Source organism: Chiloscyllium plagiosum, unplaced genomic scaffold (genome assembly GCF_037043375.1).
Source record: "Chiloscyllium plagiosum isolate Xiang-an unplaced genomic scaffold, Cpla_swu_hap1 HiC_scaffold_9, whole genome shotgun sequence".
NCBI lineage: Eukaryota > Metazoa > Chordata > Chondrichthyes > Orectolobiformes > Hemiscylliidae > Chiloscyllium > Chiloscyllium plagiosum.
The window spans coordinates 123,923,968-123,949,349 of NW_028270147.1; the positions used below are offsets into that span (position 1 = coordinate 123,923,968).

At 46.1% G+C, this 25,382-nt stretch overlaps 1 long non-coding RNA gene, 1 pseudogene and 1 gene segment (V, D, J or C); 1 reads left to right on the forward strand and 2 right to left on the reverse strand.

The window, feature by feature from the left end:
* The window catches only part of LOC148149306 (uncharacterized), a 191,683-nt gene that overhangs the window by 137,291 nt on the left and 29,010 nt on the right, over positions 1 to 25,382 (reverse strand). The gene's annotated exons all lie outside the window — the stretch shown is intronic.
* Positions 1,504 to 13,567, reverse strand: LOC148149308 (Ig kappa chain V-V region MOPC 21-like; annotated as a pseudogene). Its single transcript, XR_015758260.1, has 4 exons — positions 13,519 to 13,567; positions 13,026 to 13,339; positions 12,558 to 12,603; positions 1,504 to 2,364 (listed from the first exon to the last, which is right to left on the reverse strand). The product of XR_015758260.1 is annotated as an Ig kappa chain V-V region MOPC 21-like (transcript).
* LOC122554662 (Ig kappa chain V-V region MOPC 149-like) overlaps positions 11,333 to 25,382 on the forward strand; it is a 226,982-nt gene continuing 212,932 nt past the window's right edge. The window contains 1 exon segment of the V gene segment in view: positions 11,333 to 11,412. Within this exon segment, the coding sequence occupies positions 11,361 to 11,412 (52 nt within the window).

Below are 25,382 nucleotides of genomic sequence, written 5' to 3' on the forward strand. Positions count from 1 at the left end.
TTTCACGGTAAATTCTGTGAACTATGATCCTGCCCTGCTAGCTACCAGATGAAGGAGCAGCACTCCGAAAGCTTGTACTTCCAAATAAACCTATTGGACTCTAACCTGGTGTTGTGTAATTTTTAACTTTAGCCATCTCACTGAGCTGCCATCTCAGACTGAATTGTTTTTCATCTGAGATTTGAGAAGATTAAAGCCTAATCTTCAATCCCCATCACAAAACCCATTCTCTATCCACTGCTAAGAGACAAATACCTCAGAGTCACCTACAGGCATCACAGAGTAGCACACTCACACTCAGTAAGATACCGATGATCAGAACAGAATAACACACACACTGAGAGAGCCAGACAGCACTGAGTAATATGCTCACACTCCATGCTGCCTGTAGGTGTCTCTCTGAGCATGAGCAGGTTACGCAGTGCTGCCAGTCAGTGTCTCTCCTCAGGCAGCTGAAGAAATGTGGCCATCTCAATGAGCTGCCATCTCAGACTGAATCAGCTGAATTGTTTTTTATTCATGATTTGAGAAGATTAGAGCCTAATCTTTAATCTCCAGCACAAAGCCCATTCTGTATCCACCGGTAAGAGACAAATACCTCAGAGAGATACTGACAGGCTGCACTAAATAACACACACAGTCAGAGAGACAGGCAGCACTCCATGCTGCCTGTAGGTGTGTCTCTGAGTATGAGCATGTTACTCAGTGCTGCCTGGAGGTATCTCTCTGAATGTGGGTGTGTGTAACACACTCAAACACACACTCATAATCATTCTCGTACTCATACTCATACTCATACCTCAAAGAGACATGTACAAGCAGCATTAAGTAATACACTCACACTTACAGAAACGCACAGCCTGCAGTATCTGTGATAGGCTGAACATCATTTCAGGTGCTACCAGGCATACAACAGAATGCACAGTGCAATCCCACCAGCTGCGTCTGGACCAACAGAGTGAGGAGGGAATGCCTCAGATTGGAATTATTGAGTCCCAACAGCTTTCAGTTTCTGTTCTGTTTGTAACCTTGACAGATTCCAGATCAAATGGATCATTTAAAAGTGATTGCTGATTGGCTGTCAGTATCACCAACAACAGACATGTAATTGATTGATAGGCAAAGTAGCCAATTGTGACAATAACCTGCTGAAATGCAGCCAATCAGCTCAGGGCAGCAGTCCATTTCCAATGTACATAGCCCTCCCCTTCACTGTGTGATCATGTAGCATTGCCCTCCAAGAAGGACATTGCTTGTCACTGGCCACTTGGCTGTTTCCTTTCTTTCTCTTGGTGGAAATTGAATAAAGATTTGTACACCTTGTGTCTTTCACTGTGTCCCACACCTGCATACACACAACATGGGTGCTGGGGAAAATATAAGCAGTACTACAGTTAGGCGATAGTGTGGGGGTGTTATAAAATAAAAGAACAGGAGTGTCAGATATTCTCTTACTTTAAAAAAATCCAAAGTACCCAGAGACAGAGACTGAATCTTCTTCATCTTTATTCCCTTTTCCAGATTGACATTGACAGAAAACAGACTGCAATTAACAGCCCAGACAGAGGAAGCTGCACAAATTCACAGCCACAATGGAGCTTGAGGAAAACACTTGTGGAGATATTCTCAATACCATGAGAATCCTGTCCCTTTAAACAGTGACAAAACCTTAAAATGGAACTGGCGGCTGAGCAGGAAGGAGATCTGGTTTACTGAAGCAGAGACTTCTGAGGTTCACATTGTTTTGTACAGCTGACAGTCTACAGCATCTTTGAAAGTTTTTACTTGGCATCACAAGACAACACTGTTCCCATCATACACTCCCAGGACAAGGACAACATGAGATTTGACACAGCATAAAACTCTCTCTAACCTGTCCCAATAACCTGCCTTAACTCCTGAACCTCAGAAGTGTCTCTGAGCCAGTTCTGAGAAGGAAGAGAATTGAAATTCAGTGCTGACAATGACCTTTGACCTGCCAGCTCAGCCCTGTTCTATTAAAGTTGTGTCTCCTCTGTGGACTGTCTCAAACACTCTACACACATTCTGATCTCCTGATGCTCTTGCTGAGGGGAGAGGTGAGGGTCATGTGGGTGAGGGCACAGGAGAAGTGAGCGTTGGACTCCCAGTCAGACCCAGAGAGGGTCAGCAAGCTGCTGACACTGTAGGTGCTGTCCGAAGCTCGCAGGTAGTTGCTGGTCTGAACCCCGTCCGAAATGACTGCACCGTCCTTCTTCCACTGCACCTCCAGCTCATCGGGATAGAAGTGATTGGCAAGGCACACCAGGGTGGCAGTGCCCTTGGCATTGACCTGCTCCAGGGAGGGGGGCAGCAGGGTCAGCTTGGGCTGAGAGTTCTCATGGCCTGAAAGACAAGAGAAACAATTTTAATCCCTGCCATTCGAAGGGATTTCAACTCTTCGAACATTAACTGGCAAAACAATCCATTTGAACATTTGTAGTCAATACCTAACAAACCCGACAAAAGAACAGACATTGTTTAAATTGCTTCTTGGGATGTGAGTGTCACTGGCAGGACCAGCATTTATTACCCATCCCTAATTGCGCCTGAGAAGGTGATCGTGACGCAGCAGAGAGAGAAGGGACAGTTTTAGACCATCGTTTATAGAATGAATGTGGGCAGCTGGAAGGGGTATCAATGGGGGAGCATTTCAGTGACAGTGATCAGAACTCAGTGAGATTGAGAATAGGGATGGAAATGGAGAACCATGGAGCCTGTGTAAAAGTTTTCATTTGGAAATGAACCATTTTACTAAATTGTGCAGTGATTTGGTAAAAGTGGACTGGAAACAGTGACTGGACAGGAACTCAGTGTCAGGGCAGTGGGAGGTCTTGAAGAACGAGACTGAGATTGTTCAGAATCTGTTCCCACAAAGAGTAAGAGTGGGGATGTACAAATCTAGGCTCTCAGTCCGGAATGTGTCAAAGCAGGCAGAGTAGGGCAGACCAAACAGGGAAGGTGATGTTGGTGATCTGGTGTTCAATCCTGCAGAAAGCTGAGAGGAGGATAGAAAATGCAGGAGTGAAATTGAACAAGACCAGAGGAAGGCAAAGAGCTGACAGGATGAAATGGAATAATAGAATTTACAGTACAGAAGGAGGCTATTCAACCCATCATGTCTGTGCTGGCTCTAGAAAGAGCTGTCCAGCCAGTCCCACTCTCCAGACTGATCTCTGTTGCTCTCTAACTTCATCAATTTCAAATATACACAATGAAACCTTCAACAGAATCCACCTCCACCATCCTGTCAGGCAGCATGTTCCAAATCTTAACAACTCTCTTCGTAAAGACATTCCTCCCCATCTCACTCCTAGCTGTCTTGCTGACCATCTTGAAATTTTTACCCATAGTTACAGACATACCAACTCATGGAAACGGAATATCCTCCTTAACGCTGTCAAAATTGTTCAAAACAGTGAACAACTCTATAAAATCACCACTTAATCTTCTCTGCTCAGAGCAGAATAAGCCCAATCTCTCTAAGCTTTCCTTGTATTGAAAATCCCTCATTCCTGGTATTATTCCAATAAAACTCCTTTGAACTCTCTCCAGGGTTTTAATATTGTTTTTTAAATAAGATGCTCAGACCTGAACAAAATCCTCCAAATCTGGTCTGATCAGTGATTTATAGAGGTGGAGCATCAGTTCCTTGCTTTTATACTTTATTCTCTATTTTAAAACCCACAGATCCTGTAAGCCTACAACTAACAATGTAATAAGGGGTTAGAAGATGAAATACGAGAAGATGAAATGCCAGCTGGAAATATAAAAGAAGATTGCAAGACTGTTTTTTTTTTGTCGAAATATAAAAGCTAAGAGGAAGGCAAGACTGGATGTTGGACTGCTGGAAAATGAGGCTGGAGAAGTACTAATGGGGAACAAAGAAATGGCAAAGGATCTGAATAGTGACTTTACATCAGTCATCACGTTGGAAGACACCAGTAGTATACCAGATCTTAAAGAGATTCAGGGGCAGAGATGAGAGTAATGGTGATCACTGAGGAGAAGGTGCTGGGGAAGCTGAAAGTTCTGAGATGGATAAATCAACCGGACTGGATAGACTACACCCCAGAGTTTGAAGGAGATAGCTGAGCAGATTGTGGAGGTATTGATGGTGATCTTTCAGGAATCACTGGAGTCAGGGAGAGTCCAAGAGGACTGTAAAATTATTAATGTAACTCCACTGTTTAGGAAAGGAGGGAAGCAGAAGACGGGAAATTATAGGCTGGTTAGTCTGACCTGAAATCATGAGTAAGATTGCAGACTTCAGTTTAAGGATGAGATTGCAGGGGAGTTGGAAGTGCATAGTCAGGTCGGCTGTGTCAGCATGGCTTCATCAAGGTGAGGCCTGACAAATCTGTTCAAATTCTTGGAGGAAGGAATGAACAAGTTAGATAAAGAAGAGCCAGTGGACGTGATCTCTTTGGATTTACAGACAGAATTTGACAAAGTGCCATACAGGAGGCTACTGAAGAAGAGAAGAGCCCATGGTGTTAGGGGCAAGGTCTTGGCATGGATAGAAGGTTGGCCACCTGGCAGAAGGCAGAGAGTGGGATAAAAGGACCTTTTTCAGGATGGCAACCGGTGACTAGTGTGGTCCTGCAAAGGTCCGTGCTGGGACTACAGCTATTCACCAAAAATGAATGATTAATTCATGATCTGGACAAAGGATCTGATGGCATTGCTGCCAAACCTGCAGGCAACACAAAGATAAGTGGAGGGACAGGTCGTGTTGAGGAATGGAGAAGCTGAAGAAGGAGTTGATCAGGCTCAGAGAGTGGACAAAGAAGTGGCAGATGGAATACAATGTGGCAAAGTGTGAGTTTATGCACTTTAGTAAGAAGGATAAAAGCATAGACTGTTTTCTAAATGAGGAAAGGATTCACAAATCTGAATCACAAAGGGACTAAGGAGTCATAATCAGGTTTTTCTTAACATAGAACATAGAACATAGAACATAGAAGAATACAGCGCAGTACAGGCCCTTGGGCCCTCGATGTTGCGCCGATCCAAGCCCACCTAAACTACACTAACCCACTATCCTCCATATACCTATCCAATGCCCTCTTAAATGCCCATAAAGAGGGAGAGTCCACCACTGTTACTGGCAGGGCATTCCATGAACTAACGACTCGCTGAGTGAAGAACCTACCCCTAACATCAGTCCTATATCTACCCCCCCTTAATTTAAAGCTATGCCCCCTTGTAATACCCGACTCAATACGCGGGAAAAGGTTCATACTGTCGACCCTATCTAACCCCCTAATCATCTTGTACACCTCAATCAAGTCACCCCTAAACCTTCTTTTCTCTAGTGAAAACAGCCCCAAGTGCCTCAGTCTTTCCTCATACGATTTTCCTTCCATACCAGGCAACATCCTGGTAAACCTCCTCTGCACCCGTTCCAATGCCTCCACATCCTTCCTATAGTATGGCGACCAAAACTGCACACAATATTCCAGATGCGGCCGTACCAGAGTCTTATACAACTGCATCATGACCTCAGGACTCCGGAACTCAATTCCTCTACCAATAAAAGCCAGTACGCCATATGCCTTCCTCACCGCACTATTTACCTGGGTGGCAGTTAACGTTAGTATGTTGGTTCAGTTGGCAGTTAGGAGCACAAATGCAAGAACACAAGAAAAGAGATACACTGCTGAAGCTGTATAAGGCTCTGGTCAGAACACAATTCATGTATTGTGAGCAGTTTTGGGCCCTGTATATAAGGAAGAATGTGCAGGCATTGGAGGGTGTACAGAAGAGTTTTACAAGAATGATCTTAGGGATGAAGGGCTTATCATATGAGGAATAGTTGAGGACTCGATGGAGTTTAGAAGGATGAGGGGAATCACATTGAAACTTACAGAATACTGAGAGACCTGTCTCGAGTGGACACGGAGAAGATATTTCCAACAGGGGAAGAGACCGGGACCCGACGGCACAGCCTCAGAGTGAAGGGAAGACCCTTTTGAACTGAGATAAGGAGGAATTCCATCCGCCATAGGGTTGTGAATCTGTGGAACTCACTGCTGCAGAAGGCTAGGGAGGCCCTGTCATTGAGTGTACTTCACACAGAGGTAGCTAGGATCTGAATGCTTCCCACCATGAGCACAGGAAGTGTGGTCAGTGACAGCAGTTGGAGATCCAGGTTTCGGAGCTTGAGCAGCAGCTGGTGTCAGTGCGGAGTGTCCGTGAGGCTGAGAGCTCCGTGGAGAGCACGTTTCGAGATATGGTCACTCTGCAGCTTCAGAGTATACAGGGAGAGAGGGAATGGGGGAGCAGCAGACAGTCCAAGAGGACCAAGCAGCTAGTACAGGAATTCCCTGAGTGCATCCCACTCTCCAACCAAGATTCAGTTCAGAATCCTGATGAGAATGATGGTTCATCTGGGGAGTGCAGCCAGAGCCAAGTCCATGGCACCACAGGGGGCTCAGCTGTACAGCGGGGCACAAGGAAGACTGGAAGAGCGATAGTGAGGGGAGATTCAATAGTGAGGGCAATCGATAGGTGTTTCTGCAGCTGCAAATGGAAATCCAGGATGGTGTGTTGTCTCCCTGGTGCCAGGGTCAAGGATATCACTGAGCAGCTGCAGAGCACCCTGAGGGGAGAGGGGGAACAGGCAGCAGTCGTGGTCCACATTGGTCCCAGTGATAGAGGGAGAAAAGGGATGTGGTCCTGCAGTCAGAATTTAGGGAGCTCGGGAGGGAATTAGCAGCAGGAACTAAAAAGTAGGAATCTCCAGATTATTTCCAGTGCTCCATGCAAGTGAAAATAGGAACTGGAGGATAAGTCAGGTGACTATGGGGCTGGAGAGAGGATCCAGGAGGGAGGAATTTTGATTCTTGGGACACTAGGACTGGGTCTGGGGGAGACGGGACTTGAAGACAACAGATGGATTGCTCCTGAACAGAGCTGGGATAGATTTCCTTGTGGGGTAATTTGTTAGTGTTATTGGAGAGGATTTAAACTAACTTGGCAGGGCTATGGAAACCAGGATGGAACATCAGAGAGGAACACCAAGGATCACAGAATCCTCAGTGCAGTCTATAGGTCACCAAGCAGTGGGCTGGATGCAGATGAATAAATCTCCAAGGAACTTACAGAGAAGTGGAAACATTACTGAGTTATTATAATGGGGGACTTTAATTATCTGAATATAGCCTGTGATTGGAGCAGCGTCACAGGTAGAGTTGGCCAGCATTGTGGGAGTGTGTTCAGGTGAATTTTCTCCAGTTGTGTGTTTCCAATCCAATGAGAAAGGAGGCTCTGCTCAGCCTGGATTTTGGGAATGAGGAGGCTCAAGTGGATCAAGTGTCAGTGAGAAGACATTTAGGGAAGAGTGATCATTGTATCACAAAGTTTAGGGAGACAGTGGAAAAGAACAAAAGCCATTCCGGGGTCAAAATGACCAAATGGGAAAATCACCAACTTCCATGGGGTAAGGACACATCAGCTCTGAATAAACTAAGGTCAAAGGTTGGCAAGAAATTCCTCAGGTGAATAATATGGAGTATAGATCAGGAACAGTCGAAGTATACTTCAGGGAGGGCAAGCAATCCCTGAGCTCTTTTGAGGGCAGAAGTGGAAGAATTAAAGTGAATAAAAAGGAGATTTTAAGAAGGGGAGTAGAGACGACCCTGGTCATCATAGACCAGTGAGCCTTACTTCGGTTCTGGGTAAGTGTTGGAAAAATTTCTAAGAGATAGGATTTATAATCACCCAGAGAGAAATAAGTTGATTTGGGAAACTCAACATGGTTTTGTGAAGGGTAGGTCGTGTCTCACAAACCTGATTGAGTTCTTTGAGATGGTGACCAAACAGGGGGATAAGGGTAAAGTGGTTGATGTGATGTATATGAATTTGAGTAAGGCACTTGATAAGGTTCCCCACAGTAGGCTATTGCACAAAATACAGAGGTATGGGATTGAGGGTGATTTAGCGGTTTGGATCAGAAATTGGCTTGCTGAAAGAGGACAGAGGGTGGTGGTTGATGGGAAATGTTCATCCTGCAGTTCAGTTACTAGTGGTGTACTACAAGGATCTGTTTTGGGGTCATTGTTGATTGTCATTTTTAAAAATGAGCTCGATGAGGGTGCAGAAGGATGGGTTAGTAAATTTGCGAATGACACTGAGGTCAGTGTAGTTGTGGATAATGCCGAAGGATATTGTAGATTACACAGGTATATAGATAAGCTGCAGAGGTGGTCTGAGAGGTGAAAAATTGAGTTTTAGGCGGAGAAGTGTGAGATGATTCATTTTGGAAGGTGCAACAGGAATAAAGAGTACTGGGCTAATGGTAAGATTCTTGGTAGTACAAATGAGCAGAGAGATCTCGGTGTCCATATACATAGATTCCTGAAAGTTGCTACCCAGGTTGATAGGGTTGTTAAGAAGGCATAAGGTGTGTTAGCTTTTATTGGCAGAGTGATTGAGTTTCGGATCCATGAGGTCATGTTGCAGCTGTACAAAGGTCTGGTGCGGCCGCACTTGGGGTATTGTGTACAGTTCTGGTCACAGCATTATCGGAAGGATGTGGAAGCTTTGGAAAGGGTTCAGAGGAGATTGACTAGAATGTTGCCTGGTATGGAGGCAAGATCTTATGAGGAAAGGCTAAGGGACTTGAGACTGTTTTCATTAGAGAGAAGAAGGTTGAGAGATGACTTAATTGAGACATACAAGTTAATCAGAGGATTAGAAAGGGTGGACAGTGAGAGACTTTTTCCCCAGATGGTGATGGATAGCATGAGGGGACATTGCTTCAAATTGAGGGATGATAGATATAGGACAAATGTCAGAAGTAGCTTCTTTATTCAGAGAGGATTGGGGGAGTGGAATGCACTTCCTGCAACAGTAGTATATTCGCCAACTTTAAGGGCATTGATATGGTTATTGGATAAACATGTGGAATGAAAATGGAATAATGTGGGATAGATGGGCTTCAGATTGTTTCCACACTTGGGTGCAACATCAAGGGCTGAAGGGCCCGTACTGTGCTGTACTGTTCTATGTTCTGTGTTCTTTGAATAATGAAAGGGCAAAAGATTAGCTCGGGACAGAATAGGGCCCCTTAAGGATAAATGAGGTCACATATGTGTAGGCCCAGAGAAGACAGGTGAGATCCTAAAGGGATATTTCATGAATGTATTTACTGGGGAGAAAGACATGAAAGCTCGGGACCTCAGGGAAATAAATAACAATGTCTTGATAAGAATCCTCATTACAGAAGAGGAGTTCTTAAAATGCATAAATTTGATAAATCTGATCTATGACTCTAAGTGTATCCCAGGACATGGTGAGAAGCTAGAGAAGAGATTGCTGTGTCCCTTGCTGAGATATTTGTATTATCAACAGCCACGGGTGAGGTGCTGTCTGATTCGAGGGTGGCTAATGTTGTTCCATTATTGAGGAAAAGCTGCGAGGAAAAGCCAAGGAACTACAGGCCAGTGAGTCTAACACCAGTGGTGTGTAAGTTGTTGGAAGGAATTCTGAGAGACAGCATCTACATGCATTTGGAAAGGCAAGGACTGATTTGGGATCATCAGCATGGCTTTTTGTTTGTGGAAACTTGTGCTATTGCTGTTCACCATTTATATAAATGATTTGGATGTGAAGAAAGGATGAATCGTTAGTACATCTGTGGAAGACATCAAAATTGGTGGCACAGTGGACATTGAAGAAGGTTATCTGAGAGCACAATGGGATCCTGATCAACTGGGCCATTGGGCTGAGGAATGGCAGATGGAGTTTAATTCAGATAAATGAAAAGTGCTGCATTTTGGTAAGACAGAGGAGATGGGTGAGATCTTAAATAAATACTTTTGCAGCTGTGTTTACTGTGGAGAACGACATGGAAGCTAGGGAACTTGGAAAAATCTCTGGGACCTGATCAGGTGTATCCCAGAATACTGTGGGAATCTAGGGGAGAGATTGCTGGGCCCCTTGCTGAGATATTTGTGTCATCAACAGCCACGGGTGAGGAGCCAGAGAACTGGAGAGGTTGGCTAATGCTGTGCCATTATTTCAGAAAGGCTGTAAGGAAAAGCCAGGGAAATATAGACCAGTGAGCCTGATGTCAGGGGTGGGTACATTGTTTGAGGGGATTCTGAGGGACTGAGGTTTTTTGAAGCAGTGGCAAAGAAGATTGATAAAGGCAGACATTTTCAACATGGATTTCAGCAAAGCATTTCACAAGATTCCACATGGTACACAAGTTAGAAAGGTTAGATCGCATGGGATCCAGGGGATCCATTTGGATATAAAATTGGCTTGAAGATAGGAGACAAAGAATGGTGGCAGAGAGCTACTTTTCAGACTAGGAGTCTGTGACCAGTGGTATGCCACAAGGATTGATGCTGGGTCCACTGACTTTTGTAATTTGAAAGCATGATTTGGATGTGAATGTAGGTGGTACAGTTAGTGAGTTTACTAACAGTGTATATTATACTATGCAGTATATAGTAAAGAAGATTATTTCAGAGTACAGCAGGACCTTGATCAGATAAGGCAATGGGTGGAGGAGTGGCAGATGTGTTCCGATATAGAGAAAGTGAGATGCTGCATTTTGGAAAGCCAAACCAGAGAGAACCCATACAGTGAATTGTAGGGCCCCTGTGGAGTGTTGCTGAGCAAGGTGTTGGTCATCTGTTGCTGGGACTGGTGGGTTTGAGCTATCGGGAGAAACCAAAGGTCATTCCAGTGGTGAGGAATGTCAGTGATGAAGGTGTATCGGAGAAGTTGGGACTGTCTTCCTTGGAGAAGAGAAGGCTGAGAGGAGGTTTGTTCAAGGAATTCAGCATCACGAGGGGTTTGGATACAGTAAATATGGAGAAAATGTTCACAATCAGGAAAAGGATTGAGTGCGAGAGGCCACAGATTGAAAGTAACTGTTCAAAGAAACAAAAGTAAAATGAGGAAAAAACATTCTCAGCCAGTGAGTGGTTAAGGTGTGGAATGCATTGCCTGAGAGTGTGGTGGAGTCAGCTTCAATTGAAACATTCCAAAGGGAATGAGACTGTTATTTGAAAAGGAACAATGTGCAGGGTGACAGGGAGAAGGCAGGAGAATGACACTCGATAAATTGCTCATTCAGAGAGCTGTTACGGACAGGATGGGCAGAATGGTCTCCTTGTGCACAGTAACAATTCTGTGATTGTGTGGTTGAGCAGAGTTAAAGCTGGGGGAGGTGGGAGCTCGGTGTCTCACTGTGCTGCTGCTGCTGCTGCTGCTGCTGAGGTCAGTGAGATCAGAGACTGGGACAGGGAGCCAGAGCTCACATCAAACTCTGCCCGTGTCCGTCACACTGAGACTGGCAGGAGGCTACTCACTGATTTCACTCCATGCTGCAGGAATGGGACCACAGGCTGCAAATGGGCAGAGCTCCTCCACACGGTGAGTAAAACTGACTGACTTATATCTTGCTGCTTAAAGGGGGCAATGGAACTAAAGAAATGCAGCTGGACACCCTGTTAGACACAGTGCTCCTCAATCAACCATTTCATTCACTGCAGCTCCACACTTACACCTTCAACAATTGGAGGGTGGTACAATTGCAACATTTAAGAGGCATTTGGATGGATTATGAATAGGAAGGGTTTGGAGGGATAAGGGCCAAAATACAAAGTACTTGACAAAGTACAAAGGGATCTGGGAGTGCTAGTCAAGGATTCTCTAAAGGTAAACATGCAGGTTGAGTCCGTGATTAAGAAAGCGAATGCAATGTTGTCATTTATCTCAAGAGGGTTGGAATATAAAAGCACCTTTGTGCTACTGAGACTATATCGAGCTCTGGTTAGGCTCCGTTTGGAGTACTGTGTCCAGTTTTGGTCCCCACACCTCAGGAAGAACATACTGGCACTGGAGCGTGTCCAGTGGAGATTCACACGGATGATCCCTGGAATGGTAGGTCTAACATATGAGGAACAGCTGAGGATCCTGGGATTGTATTCATTGGAGTTTAGAAGATTAAGGGGAGATCTAATAGAAACTTACAAAATAATACACGGCTTGGAAAGGGTGGACGCTAGGAAATTGATTCCGTTAGGCGAGGAGACTAGGACCCATGGACACAGCCTTAGAATTAGAGGGGGTAAACTCAGAACAGAAATGCGGAGACATTTCTTCAGCCAGAGAGTGGTGGGCCTGTGGAATTCATTGCCGCGGAGTGTAGTGGAGGCCGGGACGCTAAATGAGAGACGCAAAGCAGAGATTGATAAATTCTTGATGTCACAAGGAATTAAGGGCTACGGGGAGAATGCGGGTAAGTGGAGTTGAAATGCCCATCAGCCATGATTGAATGGCGGATTGGACTCGATGGGCCGAATGGCCTTACTTCCACTCCTATGTCTTATGGTCTTATGGGCCGGGTGTTGGCAGTTCGGACTAGATTGGATTGGGATATTTGATCGGCATGGATGGGTTGTACCAAAGGGTCTGTTTCCATGCTGTACATCGCTATGACTTTATGACTCTATAATTCAGCATTTGTGTTTTAGAAAGTTTCAGTGCTTAATTACAGAGGATTGAGGTTAACTTACTCAGTCTGAGCTTGGTTCCTTTACCGAACGTGTACCACACTGAGAGCTCCCAGTGCAGAAGCTGTACAAAAACCTCTCCTCTCTGCTTCCCTCCATCACTCTCACCCTCTTCCTGTCCATCTCTCATTTACCCTCAGCCTCTCCCTGCCCCTGTCTGTCTCTCCCTCATTCATGTCTTTCTTTCTCTCTGTTTCTCTCATTCTGTTTCTCTCTCTGTGTTGTGTCCAGCTGGGCTCGGACGGTTTGTGAACTATATTTTTCATTGTTTAATCTTGCAGCTGTTCTTCACATGTGGCCATGGAGTGCACAGTGATAATCCCGGCATGGGGTAATTTGTTCAGTTTCATTTATATCTAACTATGTGTATTGGTGGTGGAGGTAGGGTTATGTGTCCATTATTACATACAACATGTTATTATGAATGTGTCAATACAGGAGGTGGTGCTGTGTGTATTGAGGTTTTTATACGGCTCTGTATCACTGGGAAGGTCTGGTGTAACGCTGCATACAGTAATAGTCAGCGACATCCTCATTCTGAACGTTGCTGATTGTCAGGGTGAAACTGGTCCCTGATCCACTGCCGGTGAATCGCTTGGAGACTCCTGTGAATCGTGTTGCTGCACCATAGATCAGGAGAGAGGGTTTCTGTCCTTCTCGCTGCTGGTACCAAGCAAGGTAGCTGCTAATGTCTTCACTGGCCGTACAGGTGATGGTTGTGGTCTGGCCCAGTCCCACTGACAGCACCGGGGGAGACTGGGTCATGGTGATGTCCCCACTGATACCTGAGGGGTCAGAGAGAAACAGTGAAGTCAGAACTGTCACAGAAAGAGCCAGTCAAATGAGAGATTGTTGGAGACACTGAGCATTCCTCTGGTTTCAGCATTTTCCCTTCAATCACAAGTCAATTGGGGTGAAATGGAGAGCAGCTAAAGATTCAAGGTGGAAGGAGAGAGATTTGTACCTGCGACACAGAATGCCAGGGGCCAGATCAGCTGGATGTGTGAAATCATGGTGTGTGCTCCTATCCCTGTGCCTGGTCCCTGATAAACTCTCCCTTCACTGGGCTCTGCTTTATAAAGCTGCAGCCTGTGAGAGTCTGACTGGGTGTTCCTCAGTATGTAAATGGCATCAGACAGAGAGAGCCACGTCAGCCCCTCACACTTCCTCTTCTCTCTCTCTCCCCCTCATTGTCTCTCTCACTGTCTCAGAGAGTCATTGATGTGAACAGCAGTGAATGAGGCCATTTGGCCCATTGTGTCTGTGCTAGACAACAAAGACCTTGACAAACTAATCCCATTTTCCAGCTCTTGGCCCATTACCCTGGAGGCTACAGCAACACAAGGGAATATCTAAACACTGCTCCAATGTCACAAGAGTTTTAGACTCAACCAGCCTTTCAGGCAGTGAGTTCCAGACTCCCACCACCCTCTGGGTGAAAACAGTTCTCCTCAACTCTCCTCTCATTCTCCAACTCCACTGGGCCTAGACTCACTCGTGTTCGGAAGGATAAGAGGGGATCTGATTGAAATATATAAAATTCTAACAGGGCTGGGCAGCGAGGAGGTTTCCCCTGATTGGGAATTCTGGAACCAGGGGACCCAGACTTGGGGGATACAAGGTTGACCATTTAGGGCTGAGATGAGGAAACATTTCTTCACTCTGAGGGTAGTCAACCTGTTAAATTCTGTACCTACAATGCAGACGGCTATGGAGGAGAGGGAATTGAATGTATTTCAGATTATTGTTTTGCCTTTTCACAGCATGAAGGGAATGGGGAGAAAGCAGGAATCTGGCTTTGAGAGAGAGGATCAGCCATGATCATACTGAATGACAGAGCAGACTCAAAGGGCCGAATGGCCTACTCCTGCTTCTAGTTTCTGTGTTTCTGTGTCTGTGTTACCTTCAGTTTCTGACCCTGGTTTTTGACCCCTCGACCCATATAAAAACTACCTTCCTGTCGAATCTATCTGTGCCCTTCATAATCTTATAGTCCTCTGTCAGGTCTCCTCTCAACCTTCACTGCTCCAAGGAAAACAACCCCGGTCTTTCCAATCTTTCCTTATCACTCAGACCCTACAGCCCAGGCAGCATCCTGGGAAATCTCTGCACCTTCCCGAGTACAATCACTTCCTTCCCACAATGTGGTGACCAGATCCTGTCTCTCTCTTTTTATCACTTTATCTCTTTATCACTCTCTCGCTTCCCGTTCTGTCTCACATCTGCAAACGCTTTCTCTCAGTCTCTCTCTTTGGCACTCTTAATCTCTCCCATCCTCTCTCTCTCTCTCTCTCTCTCTCTCTCTCTCTCTCTCTCACACACACAAACACACTTTCAACCCTACCGTCTCTCTCTTGATTCCCTTTGCTCGTGGTCTCACACCTCCCTGGTCTCTTTCTGTCTCTCTCTCCGTCCCTCTCAGTCACGCTGTCTCCCACTCTATTTCTTGCCCCATATCCTTCAACCTCACCATCTCTACTTCCAGGTCTGTATCTCTCTCACTCCCTCGACACATCTCACACTATCGCAGACACACCTCCCTCTCTCTCTCTCTCTCTCTCTCACGCACACACTCTCCCTCCAACTCTCATTCTGTCTCTCTTCCCTCTCTTTCTCACAGTGTCCCAGGTGGTGACAGTTAATTGCAGGGTAAATCTCCCTCTGCTCTGGCCCACTCATGGATGTTAACCCTTGACCCCAGAAGCATGTCTTCTCCAGGTGTAAGGCCCCATTTCCCACATTGACCAGGCATTAGCCTGTCTCATGATGATGGACAGATTCTTGTTAAATGAAGTGCAGTTCTGTGCTGTTGGCCTGTTCTCACTGGACACAATCCTCATTCCATGAAGGCCCAGCAGAGAGAGGAGATCCTCAGGCCATCAGTGTGAGCTGGAGGGACAGGACAGGCTCTGACCCACTGACCCATCCCGTCTATTCACAACATGACCTAATCCCTTCGCTTCTCCTTCCCCTTCCACGGTCAGGTTCTGGGTCAGGGTGTTTTACTGGGATGAGATCAGGACCATCACACAATTGCAACAGAAAGGAACTGAGCCCTACACCCACCATGGTGTCCATGATGCACTGGACTAGCCAATGGAGACCAGTAAACATCGGCCTCCTTCCCACTGAATGTCCAGCAGAGACCAGTATATATGGATTTCCATACCATTGGATCATCCAATACATATCAGTAAACATGAACCTTCATTACACTGAGCCCTTCAATAGACACTAGTAATCACAGGCCGCCAGCCCACTGGATGCTCCAATAGACTTCAGTAAACATGGATCACCATCTCACAAGACACTTCAGTAGAGGCCAGTAAACTAGGGCCTTCTTTGCCTTGGACCTTAACAGTGGAGACCAGTAGACATGCATCCTTTTCCTACTGGATCTTCCAATAGAGACCAGTAAACATGGGCTTCCTTACCACTACATCCTCCAGTATCTGAGCTTCAAACCCCACATCCTCTCCATCACTACGTCAGCCCCTTGACCGCAGAAACCCTTATTCCTGTTCATCCCACCTCCTAACTCCATAATTCCAGTGTCCTCTCTCACCTTCCTTCCACCTACTCCATAAAGCCCAACTGTCTGAAATGGAGTGGTCCCTTCCCTGTCTCACAGAAAGAAGGAAATGGGCAGATATTTAATGAGTAATGGGTTAAAGGATGATGGAGAGTGGGCAGGAAAGTGGAGTTGTGTCTGAGACGGGATCAGCCATGATTGTATTAAATGGTGGAGCGGGCTCGAGGGGCTGAATTGCCTGCTCCTGCTCCTAGTTCTTATGTTCATCCACCACCCTTCCCCATTCCTCATACTGCAAATTTGTGAAACACCCTGGAATGTTTTGGATATTGAAGGTGCGATGTGAATTCAAGATTTGTGTTGAATTAATGTGGGGACAGAATTATGCAGGGACTGTGATAGCTCCTGCAGTTGAATATCCTGCTGGCAGGCTTCGGCCTTCCACATACAGAAAGGGAAAGTTGGGGAGGTCAGAATGTGATGTTGGGATCCATGGCGTTGTCCCCCAGCAATGTGGTTGACCCTTAACTGCCCTCTGAAATGGCCCAGCAAGGCTCTCAGTTGTACCAATTGTGACGACGTCTCAACAAAGAAATGAAACCAGACGGACTGCCTGGCATCAATCGCAACACAGTAAAGGTATTGACAGAAACAGCCCTGTCTTCCCTGCTCCATCCTCCTTACTGATATTTGGGGGCAAGTGCCAAATTTGGGAGAGCTGTCTCACAGACTAGTCACGCAACAGCCTGACACAGTCATACTCACAGAATCATACCTTACAGACAATGTCCCAGACACCACCATCACTGTCCCTGCATGTGTCCTGTCCCACCAGAAAGGCAGTCCCAGCAGAGCTGATGACACAGTGGTCTACAGCCAGCAGGGAGTTACCCTGAAAGGCCTCAAAGTTGACTCCGGGCCCCATGAAGTCTTATGACCTCAGGTTAAACATGGGCAAGGAAACCACCTGGTGATGACAAGATATTTTGCTCTATCAGCTGATGAATCGGTCTCCTCCATGTTGAACAGCATTTGGAGGAAGCACTGAGGGTGGTGACAGCAGTGAGTGTACTCTGGGTGTGGGATTTCAATGTCCACCACTGAGAGTGGCTCGGCAGCAGCACTACTGATCGAGCTGGTTGGTTCCTAATGGATGTAGCTGAGGGACTGGCTCTGCAGCTGGTGGTGAAGGAACCAAAAAGATGGAAAAATGTACTTGATCTCATCCTCACCTCAGCTGTAGATGCATCTGTCCTTGACAGAATTCGTAAGAGTGACCATAACACAGTCTTTGTAGAAACAAAGTTTGACCTTCACATCGAGACTACCCTCCATTTTGGTGTGTGGTACTATCTATCTACTATTGGACAGACTCCAAACAGATATTGCGACTCAAGGCAAGAGCATGAATGTGGATCATTGCCAACGAGTGCACAATCTCAACGTCTCATATACTGAAGCAGTCCATGTTCAAATGCAGCAATATCTGCACAATACCCAGGTTTCATCTGAGAAGCAACATTTCCCATTGGTGCCATGCAAATGCCAGCCAATGACCATCAGCAATAACAGACAATCTAGCTATCGCCCCTTGACAGTCAATGCTATCACCATCACTGAATCCCCACTATCAACATTCTGAGGTACCATTGACCAGAAACTCAACTGGACTCACCACAGAAACACAGTGGTTACAAGAGCAGGTTAGAGGCAAGGAATACTGTATTGAGTAACTCACCTCCTGATTCCCCTAAAGCCTGTCAACCAGGTCAGGAGTGTGATCGAATACTCCCCACCTGCCTGGATGGGTGCAGCTTCAACAACATTTATAGATTGATAGTGTCACAGAGTCGTACAGCACAGGAACGAACCCTTTAGCCAAACGTTTACATGCTGACCAGGTTTTCTGAAGTGAACTCGTCTCATTTGCATTCGGCCCATATCCCTCTAATCCATTCCTGTCTATGTCTATTGTATCCTATGTCTTTCTTATCCACTCAAAAAGCTTGATACCATCCAGAGCCAAGCAGTTTGCTTGATTGGCATCACATCCACTCTCACCATCACCGATGCTCAGTAGCAGCAGTGTGTATTATCGATAAGATGCGCAGCAGAAACTCACCAAAGATCCTCAGATAGCACCTTCCAAACCCATGGACAAAAATAGAAATTGCAGGAAAGCTCAGCAGGTCTGGCAGTATCTGGGGAGAGAAATCAGAGATAACATTTTGGATCAAGCATGAAATATTAATTCTGATTTCTCTTCACAGATGCTGCCAGATCTGCTGAGCTTTTCCAGCAATTTCTATTTTTGTCTCGGATTTACAGCATCTGCAGTTCCTTTGGTTTCCTTTCAAACCCACGTCCATTTCCATTTAGAACAAGAGCAGCAGATACAGGGGAACACTGTGAGCTTCACGTTTCCCTCAAAAAAACTTAGCATCCTGACTTGAAAATATATTGCTGTTCTTTAACTGTTGCTGGGTCAAAATGCTGGCATTCTCTCCCAAGAACATTGTAGGTCAACTTACAGCTTATGGACTATAGCGATTCAAGAAGGCTGCTTCCCATCACCTTTGGGATGGTACAGTGGCTCAGATGGTTCGCACTGCTGCCTCACAGGTTCGATTCCAGCCTTGGTCAACTGTCTGTGTAAAGTTTTCATATTCTCCCCGTGCCTGCGTGGGTGTCCTCCCACAATCCAAAGATGCGCAGGCCATATTAAATTGCCTGTAGTGTTAGGTGCATTAATCATGAGTAATGGATCTGATGGGTTACTCTTTGGAGGGTCGGTGTGGACTTGTTGGGCCGAAGGGCCTGTTTCCATATTGAAGGGAATCTAATCTAAAATCCTCAAGGGCAACTAGGGACAGTGTAAAAAATGCTGGCCCAGCCTTTGAAGCCCACTTCCCACGAGTGAATATACAAAACCAAATGAAGTGTCCCTCAGGAGGAGAGAGAATGTTCAGGGTCCTGAGCTCCATTTCCCAGCCCAGGCAGTTTGTCTCCCAATGAATGAATGAGATGCCAATTTGGAACCAGCTTCAGGGCAGTCTCATTCTGTGGCCCCAGGTCTATAAATGGGAATTGGAGATTGAGCTGAAAAGGAAAGATTTGCTGGGTTATGGGGAGAGAGAGGAGCAGTGGGACTAATTGGATCATTCAAAGGCACGATGGGCTGAATGGCCTCCTACTGTGCTGTAAGATTCCAGGGAGTTCAGACAATTCACAGTTTTCTTCCGACTCAGTAACAAATGTCCAGCTGCTCCGAGCTCCTTCTTTCACTTCCTCTATTGGTGAAGTTTCAACCTTGCGCTCTGACAGTCTTTGCAGTTATTTTTTACACTGGGGCTTTCTGCTGTGGTCAGAATCTCTAATAATAAGTGTCCAGTCAGTGACCAATCACAGCAGCTAAGAGCAGTCAGGACTGAGGAGCCAGGCTCACTGGGAAACACATTGGGAAGATCAAAGCCATCCTCTTCAGCTCCCGGTACAAACTCCATCCTCTCCCTGAGCACTTTGTGCTGCTCAACCAAACTCTTTACAATTTTAGCCTCATCTTTGAGGTTGATTTGAGCCCCATATCCTCCACATCACAAAGATCAGCCACCGAAAATCTCAGCAATGTCATGGGGACTCCAAACATGACCATTCCAATGTTATCCTGGTTATAAATCACACAATACCAGGTTATAGTCCAACAGGTTTATTTGAAGCACTAGCTTTCGGAGCACTGCTCCTTCATCAGGTGGTTGTAGAGAATAAGATTGTAAGACACAGAATTTATAGCAAAAGTTTCCAGTGTGATGTAACTGGAATTATATATTGAAAAAGACCCGATTGTTTGTTAAGTCTCTCACCTTTTAGAATGACCATGTTGGTTTCAGTTCTTTCATATGTAAATTGTAAAACGTTTTTTAAAAGTTACATTCTCTAGTGAACATTAACAATTGGTGTCATGTCGGCTCAGATAAGGTATTGAAGGTGTTAACTCCCTGTGAGGCTGTCTGTGCCACAATGGTCAGACAGATTCTCATTCAAAAAACGGATATACAGAATCTTACATGGATTCATGCAGTTTTTGAGCAAAGTAAGATCTAATTCTGCAAATACAAATTCACCCCACAAACTTATATGTGTGTGTGTGTCTGTTTACCTGTGTGTATGTTGTATAGTGCAATGTTGGAGGTGCTGGTGTTGGGCTGTCGTGTACAAAGTTAAAAATCACAGAACATCAGGTTCTAGTCCAACAGGTTTATTTGGAAGCAGCAGCTTTCGGAGCGCTGTTCCTTCATTAGGTAGCTGTGGAGAATAAGATCTGATTCCATGTTTGTTTTGTGGAACATTCTTAAATGTCTTCCGGAATTCCCTATAGACAACAGCCATTGCTCCCCAGTCCAACACCGGCATCTCCTAATCAATGTTATCCTGGCCCACATCACAACGGCCGCCACACCTCAGCTCATCCCAAACTCTGCTGTCAGTATTTGAACTTTCACCAAGTCCCCCACCCCACCCCACCACGACCACCCCCATCCTCACTGACCGACATAGGCTCCAGGTCCAGCAACACCTCAATTTTCAACTTCTCATCCTTGTTCTCAAATCCCTCCCTGCCCTCCACCCTCCCTATCTCTGTAACCTCCTCCAAGCTGCCTCACTCAGTGTGGTCAGCAATCTTAGAGACGTGCCTCTCTGCTTCTTCATCCAAGTCATTGAGAAATATCGTGAGAAGCTGAGGTCCCAGCACAGATCCCTGGGAATACCACGATTGACATCACTCATTGGAAAACACACACGTTATCCCCCCTCTCTGTCTCCTAACTCCGGACCCATTCCTGACCCAAGGTAAATGCATTTCTCAAATTCCATCTGATTCCATGATTTGGAGGTGCCAATGTTGGACTGTCAAATACAAAGTTAAAAATCACAGAACACCAGGTTTTAATCCAACCGATTTATTTGTAATCACCAGCTTTCAGAGCGCTGCTCCTTCATCAGATGGTTGTGGAATGTAAGATCTGACTCCATGTTTCTTTTGTGGAACATTCTTAAATGTCTTCTGGAATTCCCTACAGACAATAGCCACCAACATTCCCTTATATCACCCATTAGGGAGCTCCTAACAAAGTGTAACAAGGTTGGTTAAAGATGTCTGAACCTTTGTAAATCCATGCTGACTCTCTCGGAGCAGTTCATGTTTGTCCGTTATTCTCTCTCTAAAAACAGACTCAATCACTTCCTGACAACAAACATTCAACAGAGATGTTCATTGTGAATGAGGTTAGTAAACAGCTAGCACTGACATGAGGGGCTGAATAGCCTCCTCCTGTGCTGGAGCCTTCTCTGTCTCCTTGACAGAAATATTTTACAGATTAAAACTAAAGACCAACAGCAAATTTAAAAATACAAATTAAAAACTCCTCAAGTAATTTCCACATACAGGGCCAGGCGATGTGGAGTAATTGTACGTTGGGGAAGCTGGTGGAGCCCATTGTAGCTCAGAGTGACCACATCTGCAGCAAGTGTTGGTTGCTCAAGGCACTCCAGCTCAGAGTTGATGAGCTGGAGTCTGAGCTTCAAACACTGAGACACATCAGGGAAGGGGAGAGTTACCTGGACACTGTGGTTGGGGAGACAGTCACACCTTGTAGGTTAAATACTTCAAATTATGGCCAGTGGTCTGGGACAGGAGTGTGTGACTATAAGTGCAGCCTGGACTTAGCATTGTAGGAGCCTCAGCTCCTTGTCTGCCAGGAATGAGGTACTTGATTCCTGTGTCAATGAGGAACAGGATTGTCGGGGGAATGGACAAATGTGGTGTGAGTATTTCGATGAAAGTGACCAGAACTCCCTAAGTTTCAAAGTCATTATGTAAAGAGATAAAGATGGAGTAGAAATTAAGTGTCTAAACGGGGGGAAGGCCAATTTCAGCACCATTAGATAGGCACACACAGGGGGAGGCAATGACCTAGTGGTATTATCACTGGATTATTAATCCAGAAACTCAGCTAATGTTCTGGGGACCTGAGGTCAAATCCTGACATGGCAGACAGTGGAATTTGAATTCAAGAATGGTTCTGGAATTAAGAGTCTGATGGTGAGTATTAATGTATTGTTGACTATGGGGAAAACCCATTCAGTCACTAATGTGTTTTAGAGAAGGAAATCTGTTATCCTTACCTAGCCTGGCCTATATGTGACTCCAGACCCACAGCAATGGGCGGCATGGTGACTCAGTGGTTAGCACTGCTGCCACACAGTGCCAGGGTCCTGAGTTTGATTCCACCTTCAAGGAATGTCTGTGTGGAAATTGCACGTTCACCCCATGTTTACGTGGGTTTCCATCAGATGCTCTGGTTTCCTCCCACAGTTCAAAGATGTGCAAGTTAGGAGGATTGGCCATGCTAAATAACCCATAGTGTTCAGGGATGTGTAGGTTAGGTACATTAACCATGGGAGATGCAGGGGTAGGGGGAAAGGTCTGGGTTGGATGCTCTTCAGAATGTTGGTGTGAATTAATGGCGCTGAATGGCCTGTATCACACTGTATGGATTCTATGATTCCATGTGGTTGTCTGTTAACTGCCCTATGAACAGGAAATCCTGGCTTGGCCAGAGATGCCCATATTCTATGAATGAATGAAAGAAAACCACTGCATCACGGTCCAGGAGACCATCCAGGCAGGGGGAGCACAAAGAAAAGAGGGGGATTTGATAATGAGGGAGGCTGAGAGCATGCTTTGTGAGCAGGATTGAGAGTCCCACATGGTGTGTTGCCTGCCTGGTTTCAAGGTAAGGGGCATCTCAAACTGGTTTTAAAGTTTCGCAGAATGGGAGGAGGGGAGAGCGGGGAGTGGGGGAGGATCCAGTTGTTGTTGTGTGTGTTGGGACCAACAACTTCAGCAAAAATAGGCAAAAGGTCCTATGTGGCCTGAAGAAGGGCTTATGCCCGAAACGTCGATTCTCCTGTTCCCTGGATGCTGCCTGACCTGCTGCGCTTTTCCAGCAACACATTTTCAGCTCTGATCTCCAGCATCTGCAGATCTCACTTTCTCCTCCTATGTGGGCAATATCAGGAAAGCTATCAGAAGTATATATCAGATTAAACAGATAGAGAGAAATAAGAAAGAGGTGAATACAGCATCAGTGCTGAGGAACAGATTCCAGTGAATGGACCAAATAAGAATACAAATGCACAGAGTGTAAGGAGTAAATTCAATAATCTGCTCGCAGAAATTCAAATTTAAGATTTGGCTCTAGGATCAATTACTGAGACATATTTGCAGAATCATTAGGATTGGGAACTAAATATATCGGGTTAGAAGGTTCACAGGATAAACATGGGGAAATGGCAGAAGAGGTGGAGCAGCTTTATTGATTAGAAACAAAATGACTTCAATGGTGAGGGAGGTTATAATGAAGGAAAAGCATTCAGTGCAACTGAGGAGCAGGAAAGGATCTAAAACTGTAATAGATGTTGGATACAGGCCCCCTGGCAGCAGCTCTGAGGTGCTGGATTATATAAATGCAGGAATTAGACAAGTGTGTAGCAAAGCCAGTGCATTATTAATGGGGAAGTTTAACTTTAACTTAGATTGGGAGACAGACAAGCACTCTGTCAGAAAGGTAGTGAATTTCTGGAGTGTATCCGGAATAGTTCCAACAGCAATAGGTTCTGGATGTAACAAGGGGACAAGCAATATTGGAATTAGTAATGAATAATGAGCCAGATTTAGTTATGAAGCATTTGTGCATGAACATTTATCAAATAGTGATCATAACACGATCGAGTTAAACATCACATTTGAAAATGAAAAGCATGAATCACCTGCTAGTGTTTGAGATTAAGGTAAGGGCCGACTTTAATGTCGGTCCTCACCCTGAACAACTTTTCTTTCCAATCCTCCCACTTTCTCCAAACAAAAGGAGTAGCCATGGGCACCCGCATGGGCCCCAGCTATGCCTGCCTCTTCGTAGGGTATGTGGAACAATCCATCTTCCGCAACTACACTGGCCCCACCCCCCATCTTTTCCTTCGCTACATTGATGACTGTATCGGCGCTACCTCGTGCTCCCACGAGGAGGTTGAACAGTTCATCCACTACACTAACACCTTCCACCCCGACCTCAAATTCACCTGGACAGTCTCGGACTCCTCCCTCCCTTTCCTAGACCTTTCTGTTTCTATCTCAGGTGACCGAATCAACACGGACATCTACTACAAACCAACCGACTCCCACAGCTACCTGGACTACACCTCCTCCCATCCTGCCCCCTGTAAAAACGCCATCCCATTCTCCCAATTCCTTCGTCTCCGCCGCATCTGCTCCCAGGAGGACCAGTTCAAAATACGTACAACACAGATGGCCTCCTTCTTCAAGGACCGCAATTTCCCCCCCGACGTGGTCGACGGTGCCCTCCACCGCATCTCCTCCACTTCCCGCTCCTCCGCCCTTGAGCCCCGCCCCTCCAACCGCCACCAGGACAGAACCCCACTGGTCCTCACCTACCACCCCACCAATCTCCATGTACAGCGCATCATCCGCCGTCACTTCCGCCACCTCCAAACAGACCCCAGCACCAAGGATATATTTCCCTCCCCTCCCCTATCAGCTTTCCGTAGAGACCACTCCCTCCGCGACTCCCTTGTCAGATCCACACCCCCCACCGACCCAACCTCCACTCCCGGCACCTTCCCTTGCAACCGCAGGAGGTGCAACACTTGCGCCCACACCTCCCCCCTCACTTCTCTCCAAGGCCCCAAAGGAAACTTCCATATCCGCCACAGATTCACCTGCACCTCCACCCACATCATCTACTGCATCCGCTGCAGCCGGTGTGGCCTCCTCTATATTGGGGAGACAGGCCGCCTACTTGCGGAGCGATTCAGAGAGCACCTCTGGGACACCCGGACGAACCAACCCAACCACCCTGTAGCACAGCATTTCAACTCCCCCTCCCACTCCACCGAGGATATGCAGGTCATTGGACTCATCCACCGCCAAACCACAACAACCCGACGGTCGGAGGAGGAGCGTCTTATCTTCCGACTGGGAACCCTCCAACCACAGGGGATGAACTTGGACTTCACCAGTTTCTTCATCCCCCCTCCCCCCACCTTGTCTCAGCCGAATCCCTCCAGCCCGGCACCACCTTCCTGACCTGCAGTCTTCTTCTTGACCTCTCCGCCTCCATCCTACTCCGACCTATCACCCTCACCTTGACCTCTTTCCACCTATCACATTTCCAACGCCCCTCCTCCAAGTCCCTCCTCCCTACCTTTTATCTTCTCCT